At 43.8% G+C, this 26,281-nt stretch overlaps 1 protein-coding gene across 1 annotated transcript in view; it reads right to left on the reverse strand.

The window, feature by feature from the left end:
• MORC1 (MORC family CW-type zinc finger 1) overlaps positions 1–26,281 on the reverse strand; it is a 101,219-nt gene that overhangs the window by 36,265 nt on the left and 38,673 nt on the right. Inside the window, exons 9-17 of the mRNA XM_084843353.1 lie at positions 24,924–25,049; positions 22,115–22,194; positions 19,008–19,081; positions 8,142–8,215; positions 6,464–6,607; positions 5,920–6,077; positions 4,268–4,396; positions 2,912–3,017; positions 103–238 (exon numbers count right to left, since the gene is read on the reverse strand). Of these exons, the coding sequence (XP_084699479.1) occupies positions 103–238; positions 2,912–3,017; positions 4,268–4,396; positions 5,920–6,077; positions 6,464–6,607; positions 8,142–8,215; positions 19,008–19,081; positions 22,115–22,194; positions 24,924–25,049 (1,027 nt within the window). The remainder of the gene's footprint in view (positions 1–102; positions 239–2,911; positions 3,018–4,267; positions 4,397–5,919; positions 6,078–6,463; positions 6,608–8,141; positions 8,216–19,007; positions 19,082–22,114; positions 22,195–24,923; positions 25,050–26,281) is intronic.

The raw sequence follows: 26,281 nt of genomic DNA on the forward strand, positions 1-26,281 counted from the left end.
TGTATTAAAAAAGTAGAAACAATTGAATTCTAATTCTATAATTCTCAGTCAAAACATATACAGTTTTTCAGACATCAGAGTAAATCTCAGCAAAGAGCTCACCTGAGATTGTAGGTTTTCCAGCTTCCTTTTACGTTCCCGAATGGAATCTATGACTAGCTTTTGTTTGTTGTTCAGTGACTGAGTTGGGTTGAAGGTGCCCAAAGGAATGGAGGGCAAACGTTCTGGTACATTACACCTACCGAGTGATAGCGATCAATGCAAGAAAAAGGAATTACTGTGAAGAAATGTTTATGCTCTCTTCCTGAATGATCTGACTAGGAATTATTCATACTGGAAGGGGTCCAAAGACCAGAGAGCAAAGGACTTGTGTGGACCGGCATTCAAGCTGCCCATGGCAAAAGGCAACACTCATACCTCTTCCCTGCATGGGGGTATCTGCCTCTGGTTAGCCTTCTCTAGACTGGGCTGTCTGAAGTACCTCCAAGAGAACACCAGGTATTTTGCACTGCATGGAAAGTTTGTACAGTGGTTGCAATAATATAGCCAAAGTCATATATATGTTTCATTACAAAGAGTAATCATGTGCATCTTCCATGGAATCCAAATATACAATGCTTAAAGCAGGGGTAGGCAACATTTTTCGGGTCCACAGGCACATTTTATATTTTGAAATGTGTCTTAGAGGCACCACAGAAATTGCTGTCGGGGTGGGTAGATGGGCTTCTCCTCTCTCCCCCCACTCATTATTTCTTTCCTCTTCTCTCCCGACTCACAGTTTACTTCCTCCTGCTGGCTTGTGATTTGCTCCTTCTCTCCTGGCTTGCAGTCTCCTTCTCCTTCCCCCTGGCTCATGACCCCCTTCTACCGTGCTCACCTTATGGCTAAAGCAGCAGGGGAGGAAAGGCCATGGCAGTAGCAGTGGGAAAGGCCACAGGGGGGTGGGAGGTGCTGCAATGGTGGAACGAGCAGCGATGGAGGAAAGGCCACAGCAGGCAGGGAGGAACAGCAGCAGGGAGAAAGGCTGTGGCAGCGGGCGGGGGTGGGGAAAGAACAGCAGTGGCAGGAGGACCAGCAGCAGGGGAGGAAAGGCAGCAGCTGTGCAAAGGACAGGCAAGGCTGTGGCAGCGGGTGGGGAGGGAAGATCTGGGGTTGAGTGAGGTCTGATGGGCACACTTGGGATCTCGGTGGGGACCAGTGCACCCGTGGGTGCTGTATTGCCTACCTCTGACTTAAAGGATAATGACGAAAGTTGTTCCTCCATATACACCATTCTTTCCATTATCTTCTTAAAACCCCTTCTCAAATATCCCTTTGTTCTTTCCAATAAATCTTAATGCCTGTAGGTAACCAACTAACATCTGCTGGCTTCTATTCAACTTTGGCAGGAGTATATATGGAGGAGGAGCTTTGGTCATTTATTGGCAGCACCTGGTGAAGTCCAATGAAACAGGATATTACCAAATCCCCACAGAATTCAAATTCAGTGCCTCCCATTCTAACATCATACGTGTGCAACGTAGTTGTTTGATCTCTTGGTTGGGTACATTCACCTTTAAGGATTATCTATTTGCATTCCATGTAAAATACATCTGATTAAACTCTGTAATAATATATATAGACATTTGCATGCATATTGGAGCCTAGTGATTTAATTATATGTTGCATACTTTTCAGCACTTTTCGGTTGTTTTCCCTTCCACCTGTTGCCCTCATTTTGTTTTGCTTGGACTAATATAGCACCATCTTGTCCTAGTGTTCTATGAAGTCTGCTTGCAATGAACATGCCCAGTGCCATCTTGAAAGTGGCACCCCTACTGCTGCTCATGCTGCTGAATTGGGGACCAGGACTGCCATATTTTTGAACAGAATGTTTCCTCTCTAAATGTCTAAATTTGCCTCCAAAGGTAGGCTTTCAACCTGTTCCAAGACCGGGTGAGCCTAGAACAGGAGTGGGCAACTTGTGGCCCTCCAGATGTTTTGGCCTACAATGCTCATCATCTCTCACCATTAGCGATGCCGGCTAGGGCTGGGGGGACTTGTAGGCCTCAAACAAATTGCTCACTCTTGGCCTAGGACACTTGTGTGTAGTAACTGTTCCCCTACTTCCAGAAGAGAAAAAAGATGGCCATGTGTACACTATGTTCTGCATGGATGTCAATATGACAATAACTTGCGGTCAATGCCTGCAATAGCAGTACTGCTTTCCAGGTGGATGATATCTGAATAAGTTTCAGAGGAAATGGTGTGCATGCCTTCAGATGTATAAATTGAGAATATAACTAGGAAAAAGCAACACTTCCAATATAAGATGTTTTATTTATTTATGTATTATTTATTTTATTTCATTTTATTTTATTTGTACCCTACCTTTCTACCAAAAAAATGGCACTCGAGGCAGCTGTATGTATGAAGGTGTTAATATTTGTACATGAGTCTGGACGTTGTGTGTCTCCTCTAGTAAAAAGAGCAATGCTGTTATATTCCCAACATTATATTAATATACATATTAATATACAAATGTGAGCATCTCTTTGAGGATAAGGCTACTCATGGCTACTAGTTATGAAGTATTACATCCAGTATCAGAGACACTATGCCTCTGTATGCCAGTTGATGGGGAACATGGGCAGAAGGGTGCTGTTGCACTCATGTCCTGCTTATGGGCTTCCCATTGGGGTAGCTGGTTGGCCATTGTGGGAACAGAATGCTGGACTAGATGGACCCTTGCAGGACTTTTCTTATGTTCTTAATAAGTATGAACATAAAGATGCTATGAACATAAAATAACTGCTAGTAGTACATCATTTTTTGAACGACATAATGCTGTATATTGAAACCAATAGTGAGAAAAGAGGGAACTCTGCTGGGTGCTAAAGGCTGCAGATTGAATTGAAACTTCAAAGCTTACTTATTTTCTATAGGGTTAGGGCTCTTTGAACAATTCCAGATGTCATTATGTCGTCCACGACTTATATCAGTGTCAAGTGACATGAGTCTCCATTTGAGGCAAATATCTAATGAAATTAATAGAATTAAATCAAGGTTAATTATTACAAATCATAATGTCACAATTGATTTGATATTGCACTGTGACTGATTGATTACCTGCATTGTTTATTTTTAATTATTGCCCCTTGCCAACTTTGGTTACTAATCAGCAAAAGTCATTTTAGTAAGGGTTTTGCCTTAAAAGTAATGCTATTTCCCATCATATTTAGCTTTCCCAAGTGTTAAGTGTATGGAGCAGAATGGGGGTGGGGGGGAAAGGTATATTAAAGAAGCCTCAAACTTAGGCAGCCTGGACAAGGTCCTGAGTGACCACAAGGTCCACAGAGGTCCAAAATTAGGCCATTCTGACCTTTATGACCTCCTGCCATTTGTACATCTTTCCTCTAGGGTGGCCACCTATGAAGTACCAAAAAAGAGGAATTAATCACCCCAAAAGGGGACTAAAGAGGACAGTGATGTGCAAAACATTTCCAAATTTATATGTAGAGATGCAAACTTAAAAATAAGGATTATACTTTAAATAGAAATACAGTATATCTCACCATAGTGTAGAAGGGTGTGACCAGGTGGTCTGTGTGCCCACCTGTTCTGTCTGCTGTTCAGGTGCAAACTGATGATGGACTACAGTTCTTGTGGTTCTTTAAACCGGAATTGGAGAAGAGAGCTTTTCAAATAGAGGACTCCTTCAAAATAGAGGACAGTCCTTTGGAAGCCCTCCAAAAAGAGGACTGTAAAAGAGGACACATGGCCACCGTGTTTCCTCCATCTCACCCACCCCAAAATGACACCCTCATGCAGAGAGAGAATTTTAAAAACAAGTGTATTCTTTTAAAAAAATCTATCTTAAAACACAGTGTATTTTTTTTTAAGTATCTTCTATGTTAAAACATAGAAACAGGAAAACTGGCACCTTGCCCATAATCCCCCTTATCTCACACTGAGGCCTACAAAGCCACTTAAGTTATATGCTAGCAAGCCTTTATCACAAAATCTGAAGGAGACCTGTTACACTATCCGCCACATAGGGTGCTTTTAAGGGTAGCAGAAAGTGAAACAAAGGAATTGTGTATAAAAGGATCGTTTCGTTTCAAAGAAGAAGGAAGTGAAAAACACAGCAGTGTAAGGCATCCATGAAGGGGAAAGCTTGAACGGATACATTTGAAGTCAAAGAAAAAAGAACCATCGTTTTTATCCTGCTGAATCCTGTCTTTCCCCCATTTCTCCTTTTAAAATTCGTCCCACTGTAGAAACTTACCACACTGAACAATGTCAGGAATTTCCACTGCCCGTCTTCTCCTGTACTGAATTGTCTCAGAAGGTCTTTCATACCACTCGTCAGTCAGGTATCCAAAGTCATTCCAGAAAAAGGTTTCTCCTTTTTGACCTTGGAGGACAAATAGTTGCAACGCACTATAGTTGTACACTGTAGTGAGGCAGAAAACTGCTAAGCGTTGCCAAGTGTCTTGGATGGGCTGGGGCACCGTAAGCACCAGGGCAGATTGCCCTGACATGGCTTTGGGCACAGCTAGCAAATTTACTGTAACCAAGGGCCTGGATAGCTACTAGTGCTGTGCTAAAAATTTTGATTCTTCCATTTTTAAAAAATTGCATTTATATATCCCACCTTTTTCCCCTCTTGCAAGGAACCTAAGGCGATGTACACAATCCTCCTCCTCTCCATTCTATCCTCACAACAACAACCCTGTGAGGTATGTTGGGCTGAGAGTCTGTGACTGGCCCAAAGTCACCCAGTGAGCTTCATGGCTGAGTAGGGACTATAACCCAGATCTCCTGTCTCCCAGTCCCAGCACTCTCACCACTACAACACACTAGCTCCAAATTTTTGGCATTTCGCAGGGTGGGGTGGGGGTGGGAGTGCAGAAAAACTCTGATGAAAGAGGCTGGGAGAGGTGAGAATTTTGAATAACTTTCTCCTAGGGGAGGAGAACAGGATTTCTGCTTACCTTTTTAAGTGGCTGAGGGGTCTTCTTTCTTTCTTTTTTTTAATCACTGCACTGCACTTGCAGGAGCCTAGGACTCTTCTCCAGCCTGGCGGCTCTTTCTGAACTTCCAAGAGACCACGTGACGTCACCCTCTCCTACAGGCATTCAGGAAGGGCTCCCAGGCTGCGGAAGCGTCTTTGCAAAGCAAGAGCAAATGCAGCTTTTAGAGCTTTGGAAAAAATATGTTCTTCCTTGCAGCAACACAGAGCAAGCAAGATACGCATTTTTCTAAAGCTTCAAAAGTCCCTTTTGTTCTTGTTTGCAACAGCCCGGGACTCTTTGCAAAACTTCTGTGGCCCAGGAGCTCTTCCTGAATGCCTAGAGGAGAAGGTGAGACTGTGTGGTCTCATGGGGGTTCAAGAAGTGCTGCTGGGGAGGAGAAACCTCTCTGTAAAGAGTCTTGTACAGGGGGCATTTTTCAAGCAAAATAAAAAATAAAAATGTAGACAATCCTTCAGCCACCTCCAAACTTAAAAAGGTATGTGGAAAACCTGTCCCCCTCCCCAAGGAGAAAATTCTTTGAAATATTCCCCCTCCCTGGGTTTCAGTCAGAACCAACTAGAACTCCAAAGGAGCTATCCAAGGCACTGAAACTGTTTTGGGGATGGGGTTCAGCACTTCAGATAGCTGCTTTAGAGTTTTGATTGGTTCTGGCTAACCCAGAATGGATTCACCACCCCACCTAAACCAGAGCCGCTAGCCTTCACTGGGTACAACATTTGCTTCTCCTGTTCAGAAATGCTCATTTGGGTGAGCCAAAGCAGAAGTTTGAGGGGTGGGTGGGACTGGAAGCAGGTCAGAGTGCGTGGCCCTGGACTCCCAACATGCATTGTAGCACCCTGTTCAGGCAACCTGAACAAGCCTGCTAAGGTATATGAATAATCTCCCAGAAATAACAACTTACTGATTCCTATGTCTTTCCAATACTGAACAAGGTAGCTTCCCATTGCTTTCAACAAGTGGTTATATTCTGTGACGTTGGCAAAGGCCTGCTTGTTGTGCGTTGGTTCCATAATTTCTAAGGGCACATCCACTATCCCCACAGCTCCAGCACCCAAACCGCTGTGATAGAAACATATCTTAAATACCAAGGGTAATTACCATGAATTTAAGTCACAGATTCCTTCACTGACATGACAAACAAATATTTCCACATGTAAGTCCATAAATATAAATTTGTTCTCTTTCCTAAATCCATGAGTTCATTTCTTAGAAAGAATACTCAGAATTATGCAGATACGTTTCTACATTTAAATAAGACTTTGAAGACTGCTGGCTTACAACTACAATAAAAGCATTTCCAAGGGCACAATCCTATGCATGTTTAGACAGAAAAAAGCATGGATGATGGGAGTTGTAGGACTTCTTTCTGTCTAAACATGCATAGGATGTGCCCTAAGCAGCCTTGAAGGGTGTCTCTCATATGTTCAAAAAGGAAGAAAACTTACTAAGATTCCATATTCTTCTGTGGTCCCACTTTTTCAAACATCCTTATCAAGCGATTATTGCTATAGATAAGCATGCCGTCTTGACTTCTGTTTTGAATGTTAATTCCAAATATTAAGAACAGCTTTTGGGGTCTTCTTAGATTTCTGAACAGAGAAAACAAACAATGCTTTACAAAGAAGAAGAGTTTTCTAGTTGCAGAGAACTTTGTTTTGAAGCCTATTTACCTGCCACAAGTAATTTAGGTAGAACCAGCCAGAATTCTAAAGGTGCTATCCAAGGTGCCGAACTCATTCCAGGGATAGGATTCAGGAGCTTGGATAGCACCTTTAGAGTTCTGACTAAAACGTAGAATGGAATCAATGCCCCTCCGAAACTGGAGCCACCAGCCTCCACTGGTTTAAAGTCAATTTAGGGCGCAATCCTATGCAGATAGGTGGCCGCCTCCGAACTTGGAGGTGACCGCCTATCCAATGCAGGGCAGGAGAAGCACGGAGGGGATAATTCCCTCCACGCTTCTCCTGCCCGGCATTTTCAGCTAGACAGTCGATTGCGGATGTCTAGCCACGGAAGGGCAGAGCAGGGGAGGAGGCTGCCGTACGACACATTCGATGTGTCGTACAGGCATTTCCGCCCTCCCCACCCCATAACACCCTCTGGGAATGCCCCATTTTGGCCGCTCCACGCTCCTCTTGTGGGGGAAGGTCGGTTCCCAGAAACCCAGATATCCTATGGCTGTCTAGCCGCTGCTCCCTCTGGGCATAATCCTATGCATGTTTAGACAAAAAATGTCCTGCAGTTCACAGCATGCCCCAGCCAGCATGTGTATACCTTGTGGGTCTGCCACACATGGTTCACGGACAATGCTCCAAACCTCTGCTGAGGTTTGAGCATAAAAATGAAAAATTCTTTGAGGCCGAAATGAAAAATTCACATACCATTATTAACAACAGATGAATTCTAGGTTGTAGCTCATGTGTAAACTTCAACATTTCAATTAACAGTGAAATCCTATGCACGTCTCTTCAGAGGTAAGCATCACTGGGTTCAATGGCACTTGCTCTAAGGCAAGTCTGTATAAGACTGCAGCCTCACACTGCAATCCTATGCATGCTTACTTACGAGTATGCTTCACTGAACTCAGGGGCACTTACCACTGTGCAGATGTGCATAGGATTTACTGTATGACTCCACAATTATTTTGAAAACTGCCTGAGATATAGGAGTTTTTTCAATTGCATTAGGCTGATGTTCCAACTTCCTGCTAGCACTGGAAGGTGAACTCTTGTAACTTTATTTTTCATATTTAGAACCAAGTGTATTCTTTAGCAGAATTTCCTGAAAAATGCTTTCCTAAGTGATTCAACGCTGAATTGGAGCTATTCTTTATTCTAGTCATACTGAACTGTGATTTTCAGTGTTGTCAAAAAAATAGAATAAAAATGAAGGCCATTTCTAACATTAGTTAGAAACCATGGTCTCAGAAGCAGTATCTGCAGAGCTGTAGCCAGAAATCATAGCCAGAAATATAAGACCCACATCTGTCTCAGGGCTGGTTTATACATTTTGACCACCATTGGTCATTTAAGGTAAACACAGTGTCCATTTTTGCATACAGTCCCATTTCTCCTGTGGCAACACCATTGCACAAAAATAAAGCCACCATAGGTCTGAACTTGCCTTTTTTTGTCTTCCAGTTTTTCCCTCATTCTCTTTTCATTCTCCAGAGCATCCCGTAATGCAAGCTGAGAAAACTTTTCCCCCCATCATCAGAAAGAAAGAGCAGTAGAACAAGTTATTTGATCACAAATTTAATTCAAAGATCATTATTAAGAATTCTTAGAGTCTGAGTTACTGGAACTTGTACTTGTTTACTGGAAACCCTGAAATCACAACTCCATAGTGGGTTGTTTTTTAAGAGCAAGTATACACAACTTCTGGCTCACTGAACCTAATACAGCCCACTAGTGATATATTGTGACTTTCCAATTGCTTGACAACCCTCCTGGTTTTGTTGTACTGGGCCAGCAACAAAAAATAGAAGGAATACCAAGAACTTGTGGTCCACTATACATGGTTTGTGGACAATGCTCTAATCCTCTGCCGATGTGGCTGCATCTTCCCAAAGAACAAGGTAAGGAGAATGGAAAGGTGAGTGCTTTGGGAGACGTATTATCCTGAGTGGTTGGATTTTGATCTGAATGGGGAGAGGAAGTTGGGAGACTCACCTCCTGCTTTGAGTAGGGATGTACAAATCTGTCACTTTTGGTTTCTCTCAGTTTCTCTTTATTCTATCTTAAGTTCAGTTCATTCCAAACTTCGAGATTTTTTTACAAGAAAATCCGTAAGCATTTTTGTGCATTTGTCCTAATACATGAATTTTTGCTTAATATATGCATTTTGCAAGCAATTTTTCTGATATAAAACATTTTTAACATTTCCCCTAAATGTGTACATTTTGCTACGCATTTTTTGATTGGAGCACTCCACTGCAAAATTCGGAGAAGTGTGGATCTTGAAAGATAACTGAGCTTCATTTCACATATCAGTTTGAAAGTGAAAAATTTGCATTAAAGTTTGCATGAAAACAGAATGAATTTCTCCCCCATCTCTAGTTTTGAGGAGGGTCTGCCAAACCCCTGAGGGTTGTTCCTGAGCTAGGCTTAGATGGACTCCTGTGACATCCCTAGTTTTAATAAGGGCTTTTTCAGGTCTTGCTTATTGATGTTAATTCTCAAACTTGATTTTAAAACCTCTTTAGTGATTTGCTCAGATGTTTACAAATTGGGTGCGAAGACATGACAGCAGCAGCCCTTTGCTCAGGACCAAAGCTGTTGACAATTCCCTACTGGTAGTGAAAAATTCGCTACGTCACGGTATTGCGCTTTAAAAAACACACAAAAACAGATTTACCCAATTTGCACATCCTGGACCTGAATGCAATTTACTGTCTGCAATCCATACATTTCTAAGCTTGCAATGCATTCAGCAAGACAAAAACAATGTGTCTGTCAGCATGCACATGTCTGAAAAATGCACAAAGAAAAAATGCGTGACATTTCCAAAATGTGCACAAACACACTTCAGCCAACAGGGGTAAGCATCCAAAACTGTGTACAGTTAAAATGCGCACTAAAAAGTGTCTATTCATACAAACATTAAAAAAACTATGTATAAATTTCCATATGGATTTTAAAAATAAATGCATTGCATGCTCATACAGAAATGGATGGAACAAACTTGACTTAAAAAACCCAATAATCTTGGAGGGACCGAGACTGACCAGATCCGTCCATCCCTAACTATCGGGCAGGGGAGAGATCTAATGTACAGGATGGGCTAGTGAGAGGATGGAAATGAATTCCCCACCCCCTGGCCACGCTTCCCCCCTTCCCTAAAACCATTCTGTATAAGTTGTTTTTATCCTTCTGCAGGTTCCAAGATTGGAAATACATTTCACTGGCTTTAAGACTGCAAGCCTATACACATTTACCTAGCAGTATGGCCCATTGAACACAATGGGTCTTCGTTCTGAGTAATCGTGCATATACTTATGCTATAAAAACTGGTTTTGGTGGGAAACTGCAGGTGGGAGAAAGGTTCAGTTCTTCTTTCCCTCTTATGCTACACTTTAAATTGCACTTGCTGCCTATATGCTTCCAAGCCCAATTCAAAGTGCTGGTTTTGACCTATAAAGCCCTACATGGCTCAGGACCACAGTACTCAGGACCACAACACCTCTCCCAACATGAACTGACCTGCACACTATGCCCTGTGACGAAGGCCCTCCTCCGGGAGCCTCCTCCAAGGGAGGCTCGGAGGGTGGCAACAAGGGAGAGGGCCTTCTCGATGCTGGCTCCCCGTTTATGGAATAATCTCCCCGATGAGGCCCGCCTGGTTCCAACATTGTCATCTTTTCAGCACCAGGTTAAAACTGCCTCCTGTCTCAGGCATTTGGCAGCATATAATGAGTCTCTTGATTGTATCTGGCTGATTGGTTTTGTTATAGATATATGTTGTTGTTGTGTGTTATTTGTTCTATGTTATTATGCAAATGGTTTTATATTTTATATAATGTATTTTTAGTGGTTTTTAATTTTTGTGAACTGCCCAGAGAGCTTCAGCTATGGGGCAGTATAGAAACATAATAAATGAATGAATGAATGAATTGCCTCCCCCTCTCCCTTCTACTGCTACATAGGAAATTAGACTGGGTCCTGCCATGAGCGTATGAAATAACCTTATAATGAGTCACCCCAGTGGTCCATTTAGCCCAGTATTGCCTACTCTAACTGGCAACAGTTCTTCAGGGCCTCAGGCAGAGCTCCTTTCTGTCACCTGCCACCTTATCCTTTTAGCTGGAGATGCCATGGATTGAACCGGGACCTCCTGCATGCAGACCAAATGCTCGGCCTTTGAGCAATGGTCCTCACCCTAGTTGTGCCCTTATTTCTAATAGTTCGATTCATCATAAACATTTCCAAGACCCACTGGTGGCTCCTGATTGACCACTCACTATCTGTAGACTAGATTGTCTCCAAGGTCCTGTTCAACACGGTGATTCTATGGTTCTTAGCCATCACTGCACATAAGTATATAAACTGCTTCAACTTGAACTATGTCAACTGTATTGATGTACAGCACCTAGCACACTGTTGGCACTATATAAATATTTAGCTGCTGCTTTTCAAATATTAGTAGTAAGCAGTCATAGCTGTAGAAGTCTAGCAATTCAGTGTGGTGGGGATTAGCAATAGTGAAAGTTCCCCATGAATATAAATGATAAATTGTGCAGGTACAGTTAGGCTATAATTATCACGTTGAAAGTCCTCTGAAGTGGAAAGTGCCTTCCAAACATTCTTCAGGAAATAATTGAACCTGAAGGCAAGGCAGCTTAAAAACGACTTTAAGAATCTTCAGCCATAGTAAATAGGCAATTAACAGGATTTGAAAATTTTCCCTACTGTTTAAAGGTCACGCTAGGCAAAACCTTCAAAAGCCTAGCATTAACAATGTTCATGGCCTATATTTTTGAGCAATTAACTATTAAGTCTAATCAGGTAGCAAGGCCAAATGTGGCAAATGTTGATGCTCTACACTGGCAGTTGTGGGCCAATAAAGGTGGTTTGCTATATAAAACACAGATTTTGGACACAATCCACTGGGAAATTCTCCTGGCCAAGGTCACTGACACAAATTAGAGCGGTACTGGAGACTCTGGGGTAGGAGGCTGGGACCTGGCCTTGAGAGGGACCAGGGGTCCCAACTTCAGAGCCCTCTTCAGAAATCAGCAGTGCAGAACGTCAGGCTCAGGGCCCAAATCCAGCCCTCTGAGAGTCCACAGAAGGCCAGGCCCCTTCCCCTTTCCTGCAACCACCTATCATTTGGTTTCCTGGCTTTTATGAATTTCCCCCCCATTCCAAAAGATTGAAATCCCTCTGCTAAGGGCTTAGTTACTGGCAGTAAGAGATTTAAGCGACAAGAACCTGGTGTGTGTGTGTGGGGGGTGGCCCTGCCCCTTTTGTTTTTGGACCCAACCCCTTTGCCATCACCCCCCCGCACTGGACAGCGGCCCCCAAGAGTTTCTCCAAAGTGGAATTTGGCCCTTGGGCTGAAAGATGTTCTGCACCCTTGACATAAAAAAGCAGAGCTTTGCAACATCAGCCCCTATGGCTGATAGGCAGTATGAACCCTCTGGATTGGCCAGCCATAGTAATAAATAATATTAGGAGCCTGACCTTCCTCTTGGCCTTCCACCTGCTCCACTTCTAGCTTTCTGCTCAAACTACTGACCTCAGGGACTCTGAGGTGGAGAACACCTTCCAGGTCTGGTTTTAGGTATGTCCACCCACAACCCAAGTCTGGCCTTAACAAATGATTCCTTCCATGTAGCAGCCATATCGGGGATCAGACTAAGTAGCCTCATGCAGTCTCATGCTTCATGTTCTTGCTGAGCTCTTTCTCCCTTGAATATATTGTTGTAAGCTGACGAGACACAGGAATTCCTTATCTTGTCAAAGGTCATACAATTGTATATCTTGTTCTCTGCTGTTCTCTCCTTATCATGGCTACCCTATAACCCAGTTCTTGTATTATAAACAATAGTGCTAAGAGAAGAAATGTTGAGGATTGCAACCCCATGCGGGAGGGGGAGGAGGAGCCGTTTCATATGTGTCACAATGTCTATAAAACCAATGTGCTAATGTAAATCGGGGCTTCTGGCTCTTTGGAAACGATTCCAGCCTTAAGCCCGCGCGTTAAATAAAGAATCTCTTTTTCCTTCACTCCGTGGTCTCTCTGACTCTGGGTTCTGCAACATAAATGGTGCCGTGACTCGGATGTGGCAGGCTCTGAGACAGAGAGGTGGCAGTTGCCTGCTCTTGATCGCCGCACCGGGAAGACGAGCTCGGCGCATGCCTCCCTTTCTTGGCGCCACCGACCTTTTTGTCGAGTGAATGGGAGAAAGCCTGCACCGGGATCGCCCAAACGGCAGCGAGCGGCAAGAGAACCTTGGGAAGCGGAGGAAGGAACTTGAGCCCTGCCTGTATCGCAGCTGCAATTGAGTTGAAACCCACATTGGAAGCCTTCAGGAGAAAGGCAAGTATATGGGAAAAAGAGGGCCCCGCCTTTAGGGAGAAAGGCCACTGGGCAGAAAAAAAGAGGGCCCCGCCTTATGAAGAAGGTCAGTGTTGGTGGTATACGTATACAAAAGAACCTACTCCTTGCGGGTAGAAGGGGGGCCTGATCACACCCCCGAGTGGGCACCAGTACCCAGCACGCCAGTACTCAGTAGGAAGCTGAGGAAGCTGGGGAAGCCGTTTTCCGCTCTGGTAAAAAGTGGGAAAAGTGGGTGGCAGGGACATATGGATGTAGTGGAGAGATTGATGATTGTGTGAGTGGCTACTGCGGTTTCTGACGCATACCGTTGACTGTCCGGGTGCCCAGGCCAGTAGCAAAGTGCGTGGTGTGAAAAATCCTCTTGTGTCGGCCAGTGAGACCCCTTACTCACTGACCAATTCCCATTCCCTAATTGTGTCTGTCTTCAATTTAGGAGGGAGGCTATGGGTGGTGGGGGAAGCAAACCTTGCACCCCCTTGAGATGTATGTCAAACAAAGAAGGAAAAAGGTTTTTTTAAAAAAAGATTCAGAATAGAGAGAGAAAACAGCAAAAAGCTCAAGGTCGAGCTGAGAGGAAAAAAAACAAGATCTGAGGCTGTTAATTAGAAAAATGTTGCAGGACAGTCTGGCTTTTAACAAAGCGTGGGAGCGTGAGAGTGTAAGGCCGAAGAAGTAGCTGTTAGCCCAGCGCGCCGAGGGGGGGGGGCAGGAAAATTGCCCACAACGTTCTGAGTTGTGCAACATCATCACCTCGCCTAATTGAGATGAAATCCCTAAGAAATGGAAACTGAAAATGAAGACCCAGAAGATGAAGGCAAAATAGAAAATAAAGGTGAAGAATCAGCCCCCAGAGCACAGGCTAGACCCCTCTTCGAGTGAAAAGTGTGCCATAAGACTGTCCCAAAGCAGAATGAAGCGGAAAGACCATGTTGAAGATCTCTGTCAAGGTAACCATGTTTAGCTTTGAACTGTGTTAAAATTGCATAGAGCCTGTAGCTACTGACCATCAGCTATATGATTTCTGAAGAGCGTAACCATTAAGCTTTTGCCGTGGGATTCCCTGCAATGAAGAAATCTCACTGATTTGAGTATCCAGTGTTACACTGCCTAAGTGTGTGTGCTAAAGAGACCGAGAAACCAGACAGCATGTTCCTGGCCAAGCCAAAATCACGCTACTGCCATGCTCCTGAAAGCTGCAATAAACTGTGTAAGCTGAAAGACCCAACCTGATTGAGAAGAAAATATTGGAGCAACTGTCTTAAAAAACAATGAGATCTGTGTAGCTGGCTGGCTGACGCTGTCAGTGATGTTACAACTTTAAATTAAGACTGTTTTCCTGTTTGAGACCCCAGCGAAGAAAGCTAACCCGAGTTATTTGTTGCCCGTGCCAAAGCAAGAATTTGGTGGCCCTGTACCTCATCGTGTCCTGTTTTGAGCTTGGGATTTACAAATACAAACAAACTGAGAAGCTTGCCTTTGAAGTCCTGCAAATCACCCCACCGCCTCCCCGAAGATTAATGGCTGCCTGAAAAATGCAAGTATAAAGCGATGCCCATCACCCCCCAGCGTCCTGAGTTTCGGCACTCAGTGTTTCAGTGCTTTCGTGTACCAGGTTAGAAGAAAAAAAAAAAGAGTAAGTTTTTAAAATGTCTGTGAGAGAACCTGACAGAAGTAAAATAAAATTTACAAAGGAGTTGCCCAGGTTAAAGTGTCACGGCTAGAGAGCTGAGCTGTGCTGCTCTGTTTAGACAGAGGCCTTGCTAAAAAGTTAAAGGCCCTTGTCTGTCAAAAGGGGTGTAGGGCCACACTTTCCCTTTTTAAACTCATGCAAAAGTAGAGAGCCTTTGCTGGAAACATCGCATCTTCATTGCCCAGAGCCTTCACTGTTTGCCTCCATCATCATCTGGGCTTTTTAGAGACACTCTGCACATGAACAAAAATTTTAAATTGTCACAAACTTGCCATGGACAGTGCTATGAAGCTTTTGATAAACTTGAACTCTCATCGCTGTGGACCGTGTGTCTATGTTTGTAGTCAGCTCAGTGTACAGCAGGCTGAGTTTGATCTATAACTTTTAGATTTCCTTCTGCCAGAACTCATGCAGCATAGAGTTGCCGATGCAAAAATGGTGACCTAGAACTCTGCGTGTGTGGGTATGCCCGTCCCTTGATTTTAATGAGCCCTGAGCTTTCAGCCAGAAGACCAGTATGATTGCTGGATCTGCTCCATCATGCCTTACCATGCAAGAAGTGTTTTCCATTCATTGTGTTAAATTGCAGAAAAAGTTTGTTGTATATATTTTATGATTTCTTAGATATCATAAAGTATATGTGATATTTGCAGATTAGTGTTAGTTGCAACTCCAAATGATACTAAGTGTGGTTCCCAATGGATGACGAAGAGAAAAGACAAAAGCAAGTAGAAAAGAAGGAATAGAGAAAGTAGAAGACAGATAGAGAAGAGAGAAAAAGAAAAGGCAAAAGGCAAAGAAAAAACATTTGTAAAAAAGAAGCGTGGCCATAGTTGCCCCCAGGGTAAATTAAAAGCAGCTGATTGTGCCTGGAGCTTATTACCTGGGGTAAAGTAGCCACAATAATGTAATAGTTCTTTAAAATGAAGAAAATGTAACTAGAAGGAGAAGAAGAGCCTATCCCAAATGTGTGTCAGTGGGACTAGTGTAAGGCAGAAAAGTTTAAGTAAGTTTAACTTGAAAAAGACAAATAAAGAGACAAGGCTGGTGCATGGAGCAGAAAGTTTTATATAAAAAGTTTGAAACATGATCTGCAATACAGGCAGATCAGCAAAGAAAAAGAAAGCAAAAGAAAGAGAAAAAATTTGTCTTCCCATACTAATAAATAAAAAGTGTTATCAAGCACTTCGGGAAGCGAAGTTGTTTACAGGAAGCTGTGCCTGAGAACCAAACACTTCTAGCCTATGCTGAAAATGCTTGCTAGTCTTATGGGTAACATGTATAGTATAAAAACCCATTTAGTGCAATAGCTCGTGGTTCAGAGAAGCTGTCTGATCCAAAAATTAAGTACGCCTGTGTGCTGTAAGTTACCCAATAAAGTCTCCTTGTAAGTAACCCCCCCCTGCTGGAATCCCAAAACACAAGTTGGGCTAGAGCGCCTCACCCAGTATCAAACCCTGCTGTTAGAAGCCATGAAAGGCAGGTATAAAGAAGTCAATTAATATGACCAAAGTGTCTAAAGTGCTGCAAGGTGCCACCGAGGCCCCAGAGCGTACTTGGAGCATCTTTCAAATGCCTATCGCCAGTACACCCCCCTCGACCCAGAGGCCCAAGAAGACGTAAACGAAAAAAGAAAAGAAGAAGACCCGGCAGAGGCAGAAGATTCTTAAAAAAAGAACCAGTGTGCCCAGTGTGGACAAGATGGACATTAGTGGCATGAATGCCCAAATAAAATAAATCAAATACACAAAGGAGAAAACCAAAGGGGCCAGAATGGGCGAAGAGGGAGACAGCTTGAGAGGGGCCGTGACATTGACTGTGAGGGGCAGTGACATTGACTTCATGATTGACACTGGAGTGGCATCAAGAGCAAGCAAACGTTAGCCTTAAACAAGAAGTCCAAACACTGAGCAAAGGTCTTCAAGCCCAGCGTCGCTTTGTCTTAAAAAAAATAAGCCATTCCCATCACAGAAGTTCATCCTTTCCAACCAAGAGTTAAAGTATGAGTTAAAGAGGGAAAAATAACCCTTTGACTCCCAGATGGAAAGAACTCAGAACTGTCATACTTTCCACCCCCGCAGCTATGAAAGCAGCTAGAGTTAAACCCTAGATACATTGGACACGAGTCAAGAGAGTGAGAGGGGGAGAGTAGACTGTAAACAGAAATCCTGAAAATCCTTTAAAAATCATTCTGAAAAAGCAGTAAGAAGACTCAGGCTAGACCTTACTGTGGACACACCGGGAAACTGTCCCCCTGCGTACGGTCAGACCTGCAACTGGAGAATTGAAGAAGGGGACTAGACCCTACTGCAGCTTGCCAGGTGAATAGCTGCCCAGCGTACGGTCAGATCCCAAAGAAGATCAAACATGCGTGTTGTAGTGTTAGTAGTGTTGCATTGTGTTTCCTTAATAAGGTGCAAAAAGGGGGGTCTGCCCCTGGAAAAAGAAGTTTGTCCCAGTGATTTGCTGATAATTACTGGCTTCACCTGGCTAACATCACGAGAGTAAAACATTTTTGTTTGCCAAGAGGTATACCTGCAAACAGGCTTATTAGCTCTTGCCTAATACCTGTCTGTAGACATCCTAGAAAAATTCAAAAAGATACCATGTTAAAAGTTTATGGTGTAAGTTTAACTTATTCCCAAAATGCTAATTGGGGCGTGGTTGCAAAGATCCTACCCCCTACAGAGTTCACTCTACGCACCCCCATCATTGCTGAAACAAATGCTACGTGTGCACAAATGCTTGTCAAAATTTTTTCCAGAAAATACAAAGCTATCCCTGGCCCCCTTCCACTGTAATAAAATTCAAAACATATCTTTTAATGATGCCCACATACTTTTGCCTCATGGATGGTTTTAGACATGTAATTCCCGCACTTGGTCATTCATTCCTGCCAACTTGTCTGATAACCACCCATGTTGCCTCAGCCGCCAATTGAACTGGTGCCAATTCTTCCCCTGTAGCCTGAGAAAATCCGTCAACGGCAGCCTCGAGCACTCCAACTAACTAAAAATTGTAATAGTCATGTGCAGTTATATTCTGACTCAGAAAAATTGGCCTTAGCAATGTCACTGGTTAAGGTTCCAGGTTTAGCCTTGGCTGATGGTCTGGAAATCAACCGGTTAGCTTGCAGCTTAGCCAAAAGCATAAATGCCACCTCACGAGCATTGTCATTGTTAAATAAAAAGCTGCGTGATCTAAAAGGTGCAGTTCTAGAAAACAGAGCTGGTATAGATTACCTCTTCCTTCTTCATCATTTAAGTTGTGAGACACACCAAAAGCTCTGTTGTTTTAACTTAACTGATAATGGCAATGCTGTAGATGAACAGATCAAAAAGCTGCACAATATAGTAGCTAACAAAACAATAAGACAAAACAATTAGCTCAATTAGTTAACCCCTTGGCTTCCAGATCTTAGCTAGCTTAAAAGCATTGTTCATCCTAATTCTACCAGTATTGTTCATAAAAGTTCTGTTATGTCTCTGCGTTCCTTGTCTTATGCGCTGTTTAACCAATCTGTTTTATGTCTCAGCTAGTAAAACTGCTGCCCTCTATGCTCTAATAGCCCAACAAGAGGCTAAGTAATATGTATGTCACAAAAAGCTTTGTATAGTTATCAGAAATGCTATAATTGTAATGAAATTATGCATTTAAGGGGGGAATGTAGCAGCCATATTGGGGATCAGACTAAGTAGCCTCATGCAGTCTCATGCTTCATGTTCTTGCTGAGCTCTTTCTCCCTTGAATATATTGTGGTAAGCTGACGAGACACAGGAATTCCTTATCTTGTCAAAGGTCATACAATTGTATATCTTGTTCTCTGCTGTTCTCTTCTGTTCTCTCCTTATCATGGCTACCCTATAACCCAGTTCTTGTATTATAAACAATGGTGCTAGGAGGAAAAATGTTGAGGATTGCAACCCCATGCGGGAGGGGGAGGAGGAGCCGTTTCATATGTGTCACAATGTCTATAAAACCAATGTGCTACTGTAAATCGGGGCTTCTGGCTCTTTGGAAACGATTCCAGCCTTAAGCCCGCGCGTTAAATAAAGAATCTCTTTTTCCTTCACTCCGTGATCTCTCTGACTCTGGGTTCTGCAACATCCATGCAGTTGCACAGGTCCCATTCACTTCAATGGGGCTTCACAGGAGACGTTCAGGGTAGACTGTGTCCTTTGCAAAGAAGAACCTCCTAGATAAAGTGAACTTTAAAAAAAAAATCCTTGTGACAATACCTCACTATCTGCATGCAAGGGAGTGTCTGTCAACTGTTTTAGCGCACATTTCGCTTCTTTCACAGTGTCTTCCGCTACAAGCAAAAGCAAAAGCATTGGTCAAAGCATTTGGGAGACAGACATCTGCATACCATTAAGCAAAGTGTGTTATGACTAACTCGAATTGAGCACCTTGATCTCACTCATGTCCAGGTGACATATGTGTCATTATCCCGGTGCCACCAGCCCTTGCCACTGCCTCTCACGTAAGTAGGTTTGGGAAAGGGAGGGGCAGAAAGGACTTTTAAAGTGGTGGAACCCACTTTGAATCAGGCCTAACTTGTGATGCTGCCTGGGCCCAATTCAAAGTTCGCTTGTGGGAAGGTGGGATCAAGCTGAAGAAAGCTGAAGCTCAAGCCTTCTCTTTTGCGATGTTTCTTGACATCACTACTTTTCAAAGGCAGTTTCCCCAATTTTATTCAAGGCAATTACGCAATCAGCCCTTTCAGTTTTCCAGTATTATGATGGGATTGGGTAGAGATTTTTCTAAAGGTGCAGAGATTTTTGGAAGTTAGGCTGTCAGTGGTGTAGGTTGGGGTGGAGTAATGACCACCCAGAGGGCACCAGCTGCAGAAGCAACCTCTGTTTGATGCTTGTAGTCATGAAAGTGCTTTGGTTTAAGTGAATTGAAAATGCAAAACTGCACATGCTCAGAGTGTCTTTTTTAAAAAAACCAGGATTGGCAAAGACTGTTGTTGCTATTCTAATTCTAACTAACATATCAGGAATGTAGAAGCGGTTTTAAATAATAGAATGGTAGTGTGGGGGGTGGGTGGGGGAGAACTATTAGTTGTGTGTTTTTTACTACTGGAGAAATACACGTGGCCATCTAAATGCGGGGTGATAAGACTGTTAAGTCCAGGGTCTAAAATAACTTAGCGACACCACTGCTGTCTGAAGGAAACCAAGGGCCAATCTATATTGCGCCCTCTATCGCAATGAATTCGGTCTCCTGTCGGGTGAAACGCTCTTGCGTTAAAACGTGATTATTCACACTCACCCATTTTCCCTGTTGCAGTGCTTCATCGAATGCGCAAGCTCGGTTCACACTCGAGTGCTATGCTGTTCTCTTGCTGTTTTCCTGCGCGTGCTCGTCTGATTTTGGATGCTAAGCTGGGTCGGCCCCGGTCAGTAGTTGGATGGGCGACTGCCTGGCAATCAGGCTTCCTGCACTGAGCAGGGGGTTGTTCTATCCCTTCAAATAAGACTAAGTTTTACCCCCTCCTATCCCCTGCTCTGGATGTGTTTTTTTTAAAAAATTGAAGTTGACAACTTCGAAGCTTCCAAGATCATGCCTCAATTAAAAAAAAAAAAACACCCCGGAGAAGCCCGATTCTGCGAGGATAACGCCTGCATTTTTAAAAAGAACACATCCAGAGCAGGGGATAGGAGGGGGTAAAACTTAATCTTATTTGAAGGGATACAACAACCCCCTGCTCAGTGCAGGAAGCCTGATTCCCAGGCGGTCTCCCATCCAAGCATTGACGGGGACCGACCCTGCTTAGCTTCCGAGATCAGACAAGCGCACGCACATCCAGCCCTTTGCTTGTTGCTAAGGAGACAGGGGCTGCTGAGGAAGCTATGCGATCGGAAGACTAAGAAGACATGGGGCCGTCGAGAGCTGTGATTGGACAAGAGGGAAATACAAACCCCGCCACATATGGACAGGCGGGGGAGGGTATTACAACTAGGGATGTATGAAAATCACTTACCCTTCGGGGATTATGCTAATGGTTGGGGGGGAGGCGTTCCGTCCCTCCCCCCGGAATCCTTGCCGGGGGGGGAGGCGCTCTGTTCCTCCTCCCTCGGAATCCTGGCCGGCCAGCATTTCTGTGGAGGGATTCTGTGGAGCCGCCGGCCAGCTCCGCCAGCAGCCGGACATCCGGCCGCTGCCTAGCAGGGACGCAAATGGCGGTGGCCATAGCCACCGCCGTTTGCATCCCTGCAGTCAGTCGTGATAGGCTACATAAATGTTTACGAAGCCTATCACAGCTGATTTAAAAGAAAAAACAAACAAACGCCCATACGCAAATTTGTGTTCCTTATTTTGGCACATCTTAGTCTACGTAAACATTTACGTAGACTAAGTCAGCAAAAATAAGGAACACAAATGGCGGCGCCCATGGGCGGCGCCGTCATTTGCGTACGCGCGTTTTTTTTCTTTTAAATCAGCCATGATAGGATATGTAAACATTTACGTAGCCTATCATGGTGTTTTTTAAAAATCTAGCCATGATAGGCTATGTAAATCTTTACATAGCCTATCACGTTTTTTTGTTGTTGTTTTTTTTTAACTGGAAATGGCGGTGGCGGCAGCCGGTCAGAAGACCGGCTGCCGCCGCCGCACCGCTGCCGGAGCTGCCGCCGCTGCACCACCGCCGGAGCCGCCGCCGCCAGGAAGATCCGCCCAAGGTAAGTCCCGTCCCGGGGGGGGGGCGGGGGGGGGCAGACCGTTCCGCCACCGATTTCGGGAGGCTGAATGCGCTGGCATTCGGCATCCCCGAGATCCATGGCGGAATTCTCTGACATCCCTAATTACAACTGGATACAGTAGCGAAGGCGGAAAATCAGAGCACATTAAGGGAAATACCGGGATATTAGGGTATTGAAAGTGGGAGCACAGAAGTGGGAAATTCGGGTTCCAATTCAAGGCAGCTACTGAGTAGTGTGAAAGGCGGGCGGTGAAACCTCATTGGAAGCGAAAAAAGGCGGTAAGTGTAGATCCAGCCCAAGTCTAGGAATTCAGCATCCTTACAACAAAACTAGATTTTTTGCAGCCTGTCCAAAATGGGATACCCACATTGTTCATTGTTTGATGGACCCATGAAACCACCTATTTAATAGGTTATCCACCAAGTGCTAGTGCAAAAGGGGGAAAATGGAATGCGATGGGGGGAAAATGGCCATCTGGATTCTCTCCATAGGTAGATGAAATAATTCATTATGAAGGAAAGCCAACATCAAAAGTGATACATTTCTGATTACAAATAAAGTCTGCAAGCACTTAACAAACACTTCAGAATATAAACATGAAAATTATATTATTAAAGTTAAAGGACACTGCCTACCAGCCTTCACTTCCATTTCTGCCTTTCTAAATTCATTTGTAGCAACTTGTTTGAATGAAGATGATATATATGGATACATCCTATTAAGACACAGAGCATATCATCATGAATTACTTTTATATGACACTCAGTATAAAGGACTAAGCTTCCTAACACCCTATGAAGTAGGCCTTTATTACTCCCATTTTAGAGATGGGTATATCTAAGGCCTCCTTGCACATTCACAATACTGTATCCCTTGCTCTCCATGTGCCCCACACCTCTACGCATTTTACTGAACTTCTTAACAAATAAGCAAATACGCCTAATAAAATGTGTGATCACTGTCGTGCAAAAACGGAGGACTGGAAGATGTGTGTAGAATTCGCTGCATGTACGTGCCATTTAGACAGTACACCAAATTGTGTAGAGGGAAGTGGGAGCAGGGCACGCATGATCCTTGTGCTCCATATGAAGCTGACTTTCCACAAGCCTCAAGAGTGTGAGAATTGCTGAAAAGCCACTCAACACCATCCATGACTGAGGAAGGGTTTGAACCCAATGGATATTGTAGCCTGGACTATGTTTGCATAACTTACATAACCCATTTTGGCCAGGCATAATGGAACGAGTTGGAGCAGGGGGTGAAGAACCTCAGGCCTGGAGTCCCAATCCGGCTCCCCGGGGTTCCCCTGATGGCCATGCCCCCTTCCCCTGACTCTACCCCTTTCCTGCCAATCACTGATCATTTGGTAGGTTCTCTGGCTTTTGTGCAGTCCCTCCCCCCCAGTTCCAGAAGGTTGAAATGCCTCTCCTAAGGCTTAGTTACTGGCAGTCAAAGCTTTAAGATACAACAGGCTGGTACTTTTGGCTCCACTCTTTTCACATTTGGGCCCACCCACAACTAGAACGCAGCCCCTGAAAGCTTCTCCGAACAGAATCCGGCCCTAAGGTTGAAAGAGGTTCTGCACCCCTGAATTAGAGTATTCAATTATGTTTAGTGCTCATGTTTGTGTTTTGTTTCCATTGGTAGCTCTGCTGCTGTAGTGGAAATGAATGCCCCGGAAGACTTTTGTATATCGAGGAGATGGTGTGACGTGCTACAACTGCTTCTTTTATGCCTGAGAGTCCTGTGAGGCCTTAAAACCCAAGTCTCTCAGGCCTCTTTAAGAGCCTTCCAGCCTCTTGGCCTGACTCCTGGTTTTTCCAACCAGCCAGGCTGGTATGGCCTTGGAAGGCAGGGAGGGTCTCTTTGGCTGCGCTCCACCTGCTAGTTTAACTGAAGATGAAAAAATGCCTAGACATCATGAGACCATCACAGCAGGTGTGGCCGATGAGGGAGCTGTGAGAGACGGCACGCAGCCACGGGAGACCTTGGGTAGATGAGTCCCAGTCGGAGCTTCGGCGCAGACTGGGGCCACGGAGGTGCTGTGCATCAGCCGACTGTAGTCTGTCCACTGTCGCTACCTGGGCTCCCCGACAGCAGAACAGAGGAGTCAGATATTTTCCTTAGGTTTGCTTTATAACATCATTTGCGTAACTGTAACACCCTGCCTGCCGTAGTTAATAAAGCTTTTTGACTCTTACTCCCTTGTGTAGTCATTGCTCTGAATCCAAGAAAGAACCTCTCTGCCTTTGGCAAAACAGTTTCAAAGGATAAATTATTCTTGAAGTGCTGGGCTCAGAGGCAGACTGATGAGTGCATTGGCCCCAATGCAGCAGAACACCATACTTTCACTATATCATGAATTAAGGTACATGTTCACCTTTGTTTTAAACCTGATGGTGTGTCTGCTAGTAAGGCCCTGTGTGGTCTTTGAGGACATGCAGCCCAATCCTATGCATGTTTACTCAGAAGCAAATCCCACTGAGTTCAATGGTTCTTATTCCAAAGAAGAGGTGCACAGGACTGTAACCTTAATGACCACCAGTGCCTATATCTCCTATTCCAGGAAATGTTCAGCACAGGACTACAGATATACTCAACAAAATGTGTCTTTAAACCATTGATTATTACAGGGAAATGTCACCATGAGGTTACAAAAGTCTTTGCAATTATTTCATGGCTATTTGTTCTTAGAACCATGATCCATATAGTGAAACTGAGGTGAGGTTTGTTTATCACCCCCACCCCCCCAAAAAAGATGACATTTGCCAGCAAAAACTGATCTGGTACAATTATGATGCAATGGCACACTGGATGTTTTCTGGATAAGCAAACACTTGTCACCTGAGAAATGAATGTGTCCACTGCCCACCCGTGCAGTACAATAAACTTGACTGCTAAACTGTATCCTTAAGATTCCCCTTCCTCACTTTATAAGCCTCCTACCATTGAGTTGAATTAGAATTGGATCAATTTCCAGCTTTATTGGAACTTGTAACAGGACATTCATTTGGCTCTCTAAACCGTACTTCAAATGCACGCTACAAGTTATGAGATTAGGAGTCCATTAAAAAATGAACCCCATAAGTGCCCTATAATCATTTAGTGGCACCCTCACAGAACTGCCTGAACAACTTTCACTCAAGTGAAAACGCAGAGAAGAAAACAGACTCTCACACACCAAAAAAACCCCATTCCACCTGCCGTTTTAGGTGATTATCTTATGTAAAGTGTTCCGTACTGGGTCAAAGTGTTCGGTCACAGCTGATTACCTTTTAACAGTCCAGCCTGCCAGTGTGACTTGAACTTGGCTCAGATTATAAATGGCTCCGCCATCAAAATCAATTTCTCACTGCGGCCAAAAGAGGGTTGCTAATGCTTTTGAGCACATTGCTTTGAAAATCTAAATATCTGGCTTTGGAACTATAAGAAACATTGACTCACCTGGGTCTGTAAAAGCAATAAGGCAAGCGCTTGGTTTCTACTTTTTTGGCTTGAATGAATATCCTCATGCATGGGTCAAAGTACAATATAGCTGCATAAGCTCTCAGCGATTGTTGTTCCGGAAGGCTGGCACAGAAAAAGTGTTTAAAGGCAGAATAATTTTAGGCCCACAAAGGGAGAACTCTACTGGATAGCGGAAATTAGGTGCATAATCAGCTTGATTGAAAAGAACGGACACACACTCTAAGCCTCTCAAAAAAGTGTTCTTGAAGTCCCATAAGATGGTTATGCAATTCTTTTCCAGAGCACAACACATACATGCATATCTGGAGAAAGCTTGGAAACATACTGAAACTTGTTAAAATGCTACATGCTGGTAAATATTATACACATATTAGAGAAGAATTTGAATACTAAATAGTCTAACAGGCTGACTCAGGATAAAGCATGTCCGTTTGTTCACTGGGGGCCTCTTGGATGCTGCTTTGGTATTTCTAGAGGAATAGCAGGACAACTAGCAAAGGATCTTTGTGAACTCTGCTTTCTCTGCATGAAACTACAACCCTGCAACTTCACCGGGCTTCTGCTTCTGGATTCCGTACAGATTGCAATTGGCTCCTTTCCATGTGGTGTTTTCCTGTTTTTTTCTTTCTGGGCAAGTTCTATATGTTTCATGATAAAGCCACTAGATGGCACTGTGCTGTTACTTCGAAAAAGTGCCATTTCATCCATACACCATAGATTTACCATGGTTCATAGTGGGAGGAGGGAAAATGCCAAACTTTTGTCATCATGAAAACACACACACACCATGATAAGGCTTGCAAACAGCAGGTGCCCTGCAGGATGATGATGTTGTGTATAGGACCCGTGAACCTCTATGAGTGACCAATCATGAGTGCACAATAATAGCCACTGCCTGTGGCAATATACCGGCATGTTGAATCCTGCACTGTTGTTATGAAGGAGTTGTTATCGTTGAGTCCGTTCTTGACATCTTTTCGTAAGAGTTTGGTGAGTTTTAGGGATTGCAAATGTTCTAGCATGGCATGATTAAGCCCTTACATATGGGTCAAAATGAGCGAGGCATACCTGTGTGCTACCTCTACATTGGCTTTGTCCTCTGTGCATGCACAGAGTGAGCTAGATGATGCCATTAGGTGGAGCTTCTTTTAATATTTCTTTTCAGTCCTTTAGAAGTGTGTGTGTGTGTGTGTGAACTTATTTCCAAACATATATCTGGTGCCATGAGGGCTAGAAACATACATTTGAAGAAATAACTTGGGATTCTATGTACTCTGCACAAAATTACATTGGGGTCAGATTCTACCCATCAACTGATTTACTGTTTGTGGATT

The sequence above is a fragment of the Heloderma suspectum genome, chromosome 3 (assembly GCF_057233095.1).
Source record: "Heloderma suspectum isolate Gila_16-S chromosome 3, 16-S_ref, whole genome shotgun sequence".
Taxonomy (NCBI): Eukaryota; Metazoa; Chordata; class Lepidosauria; order Squamata; family Helodermatidae; genus Heloderma; species Heloderma suspectum.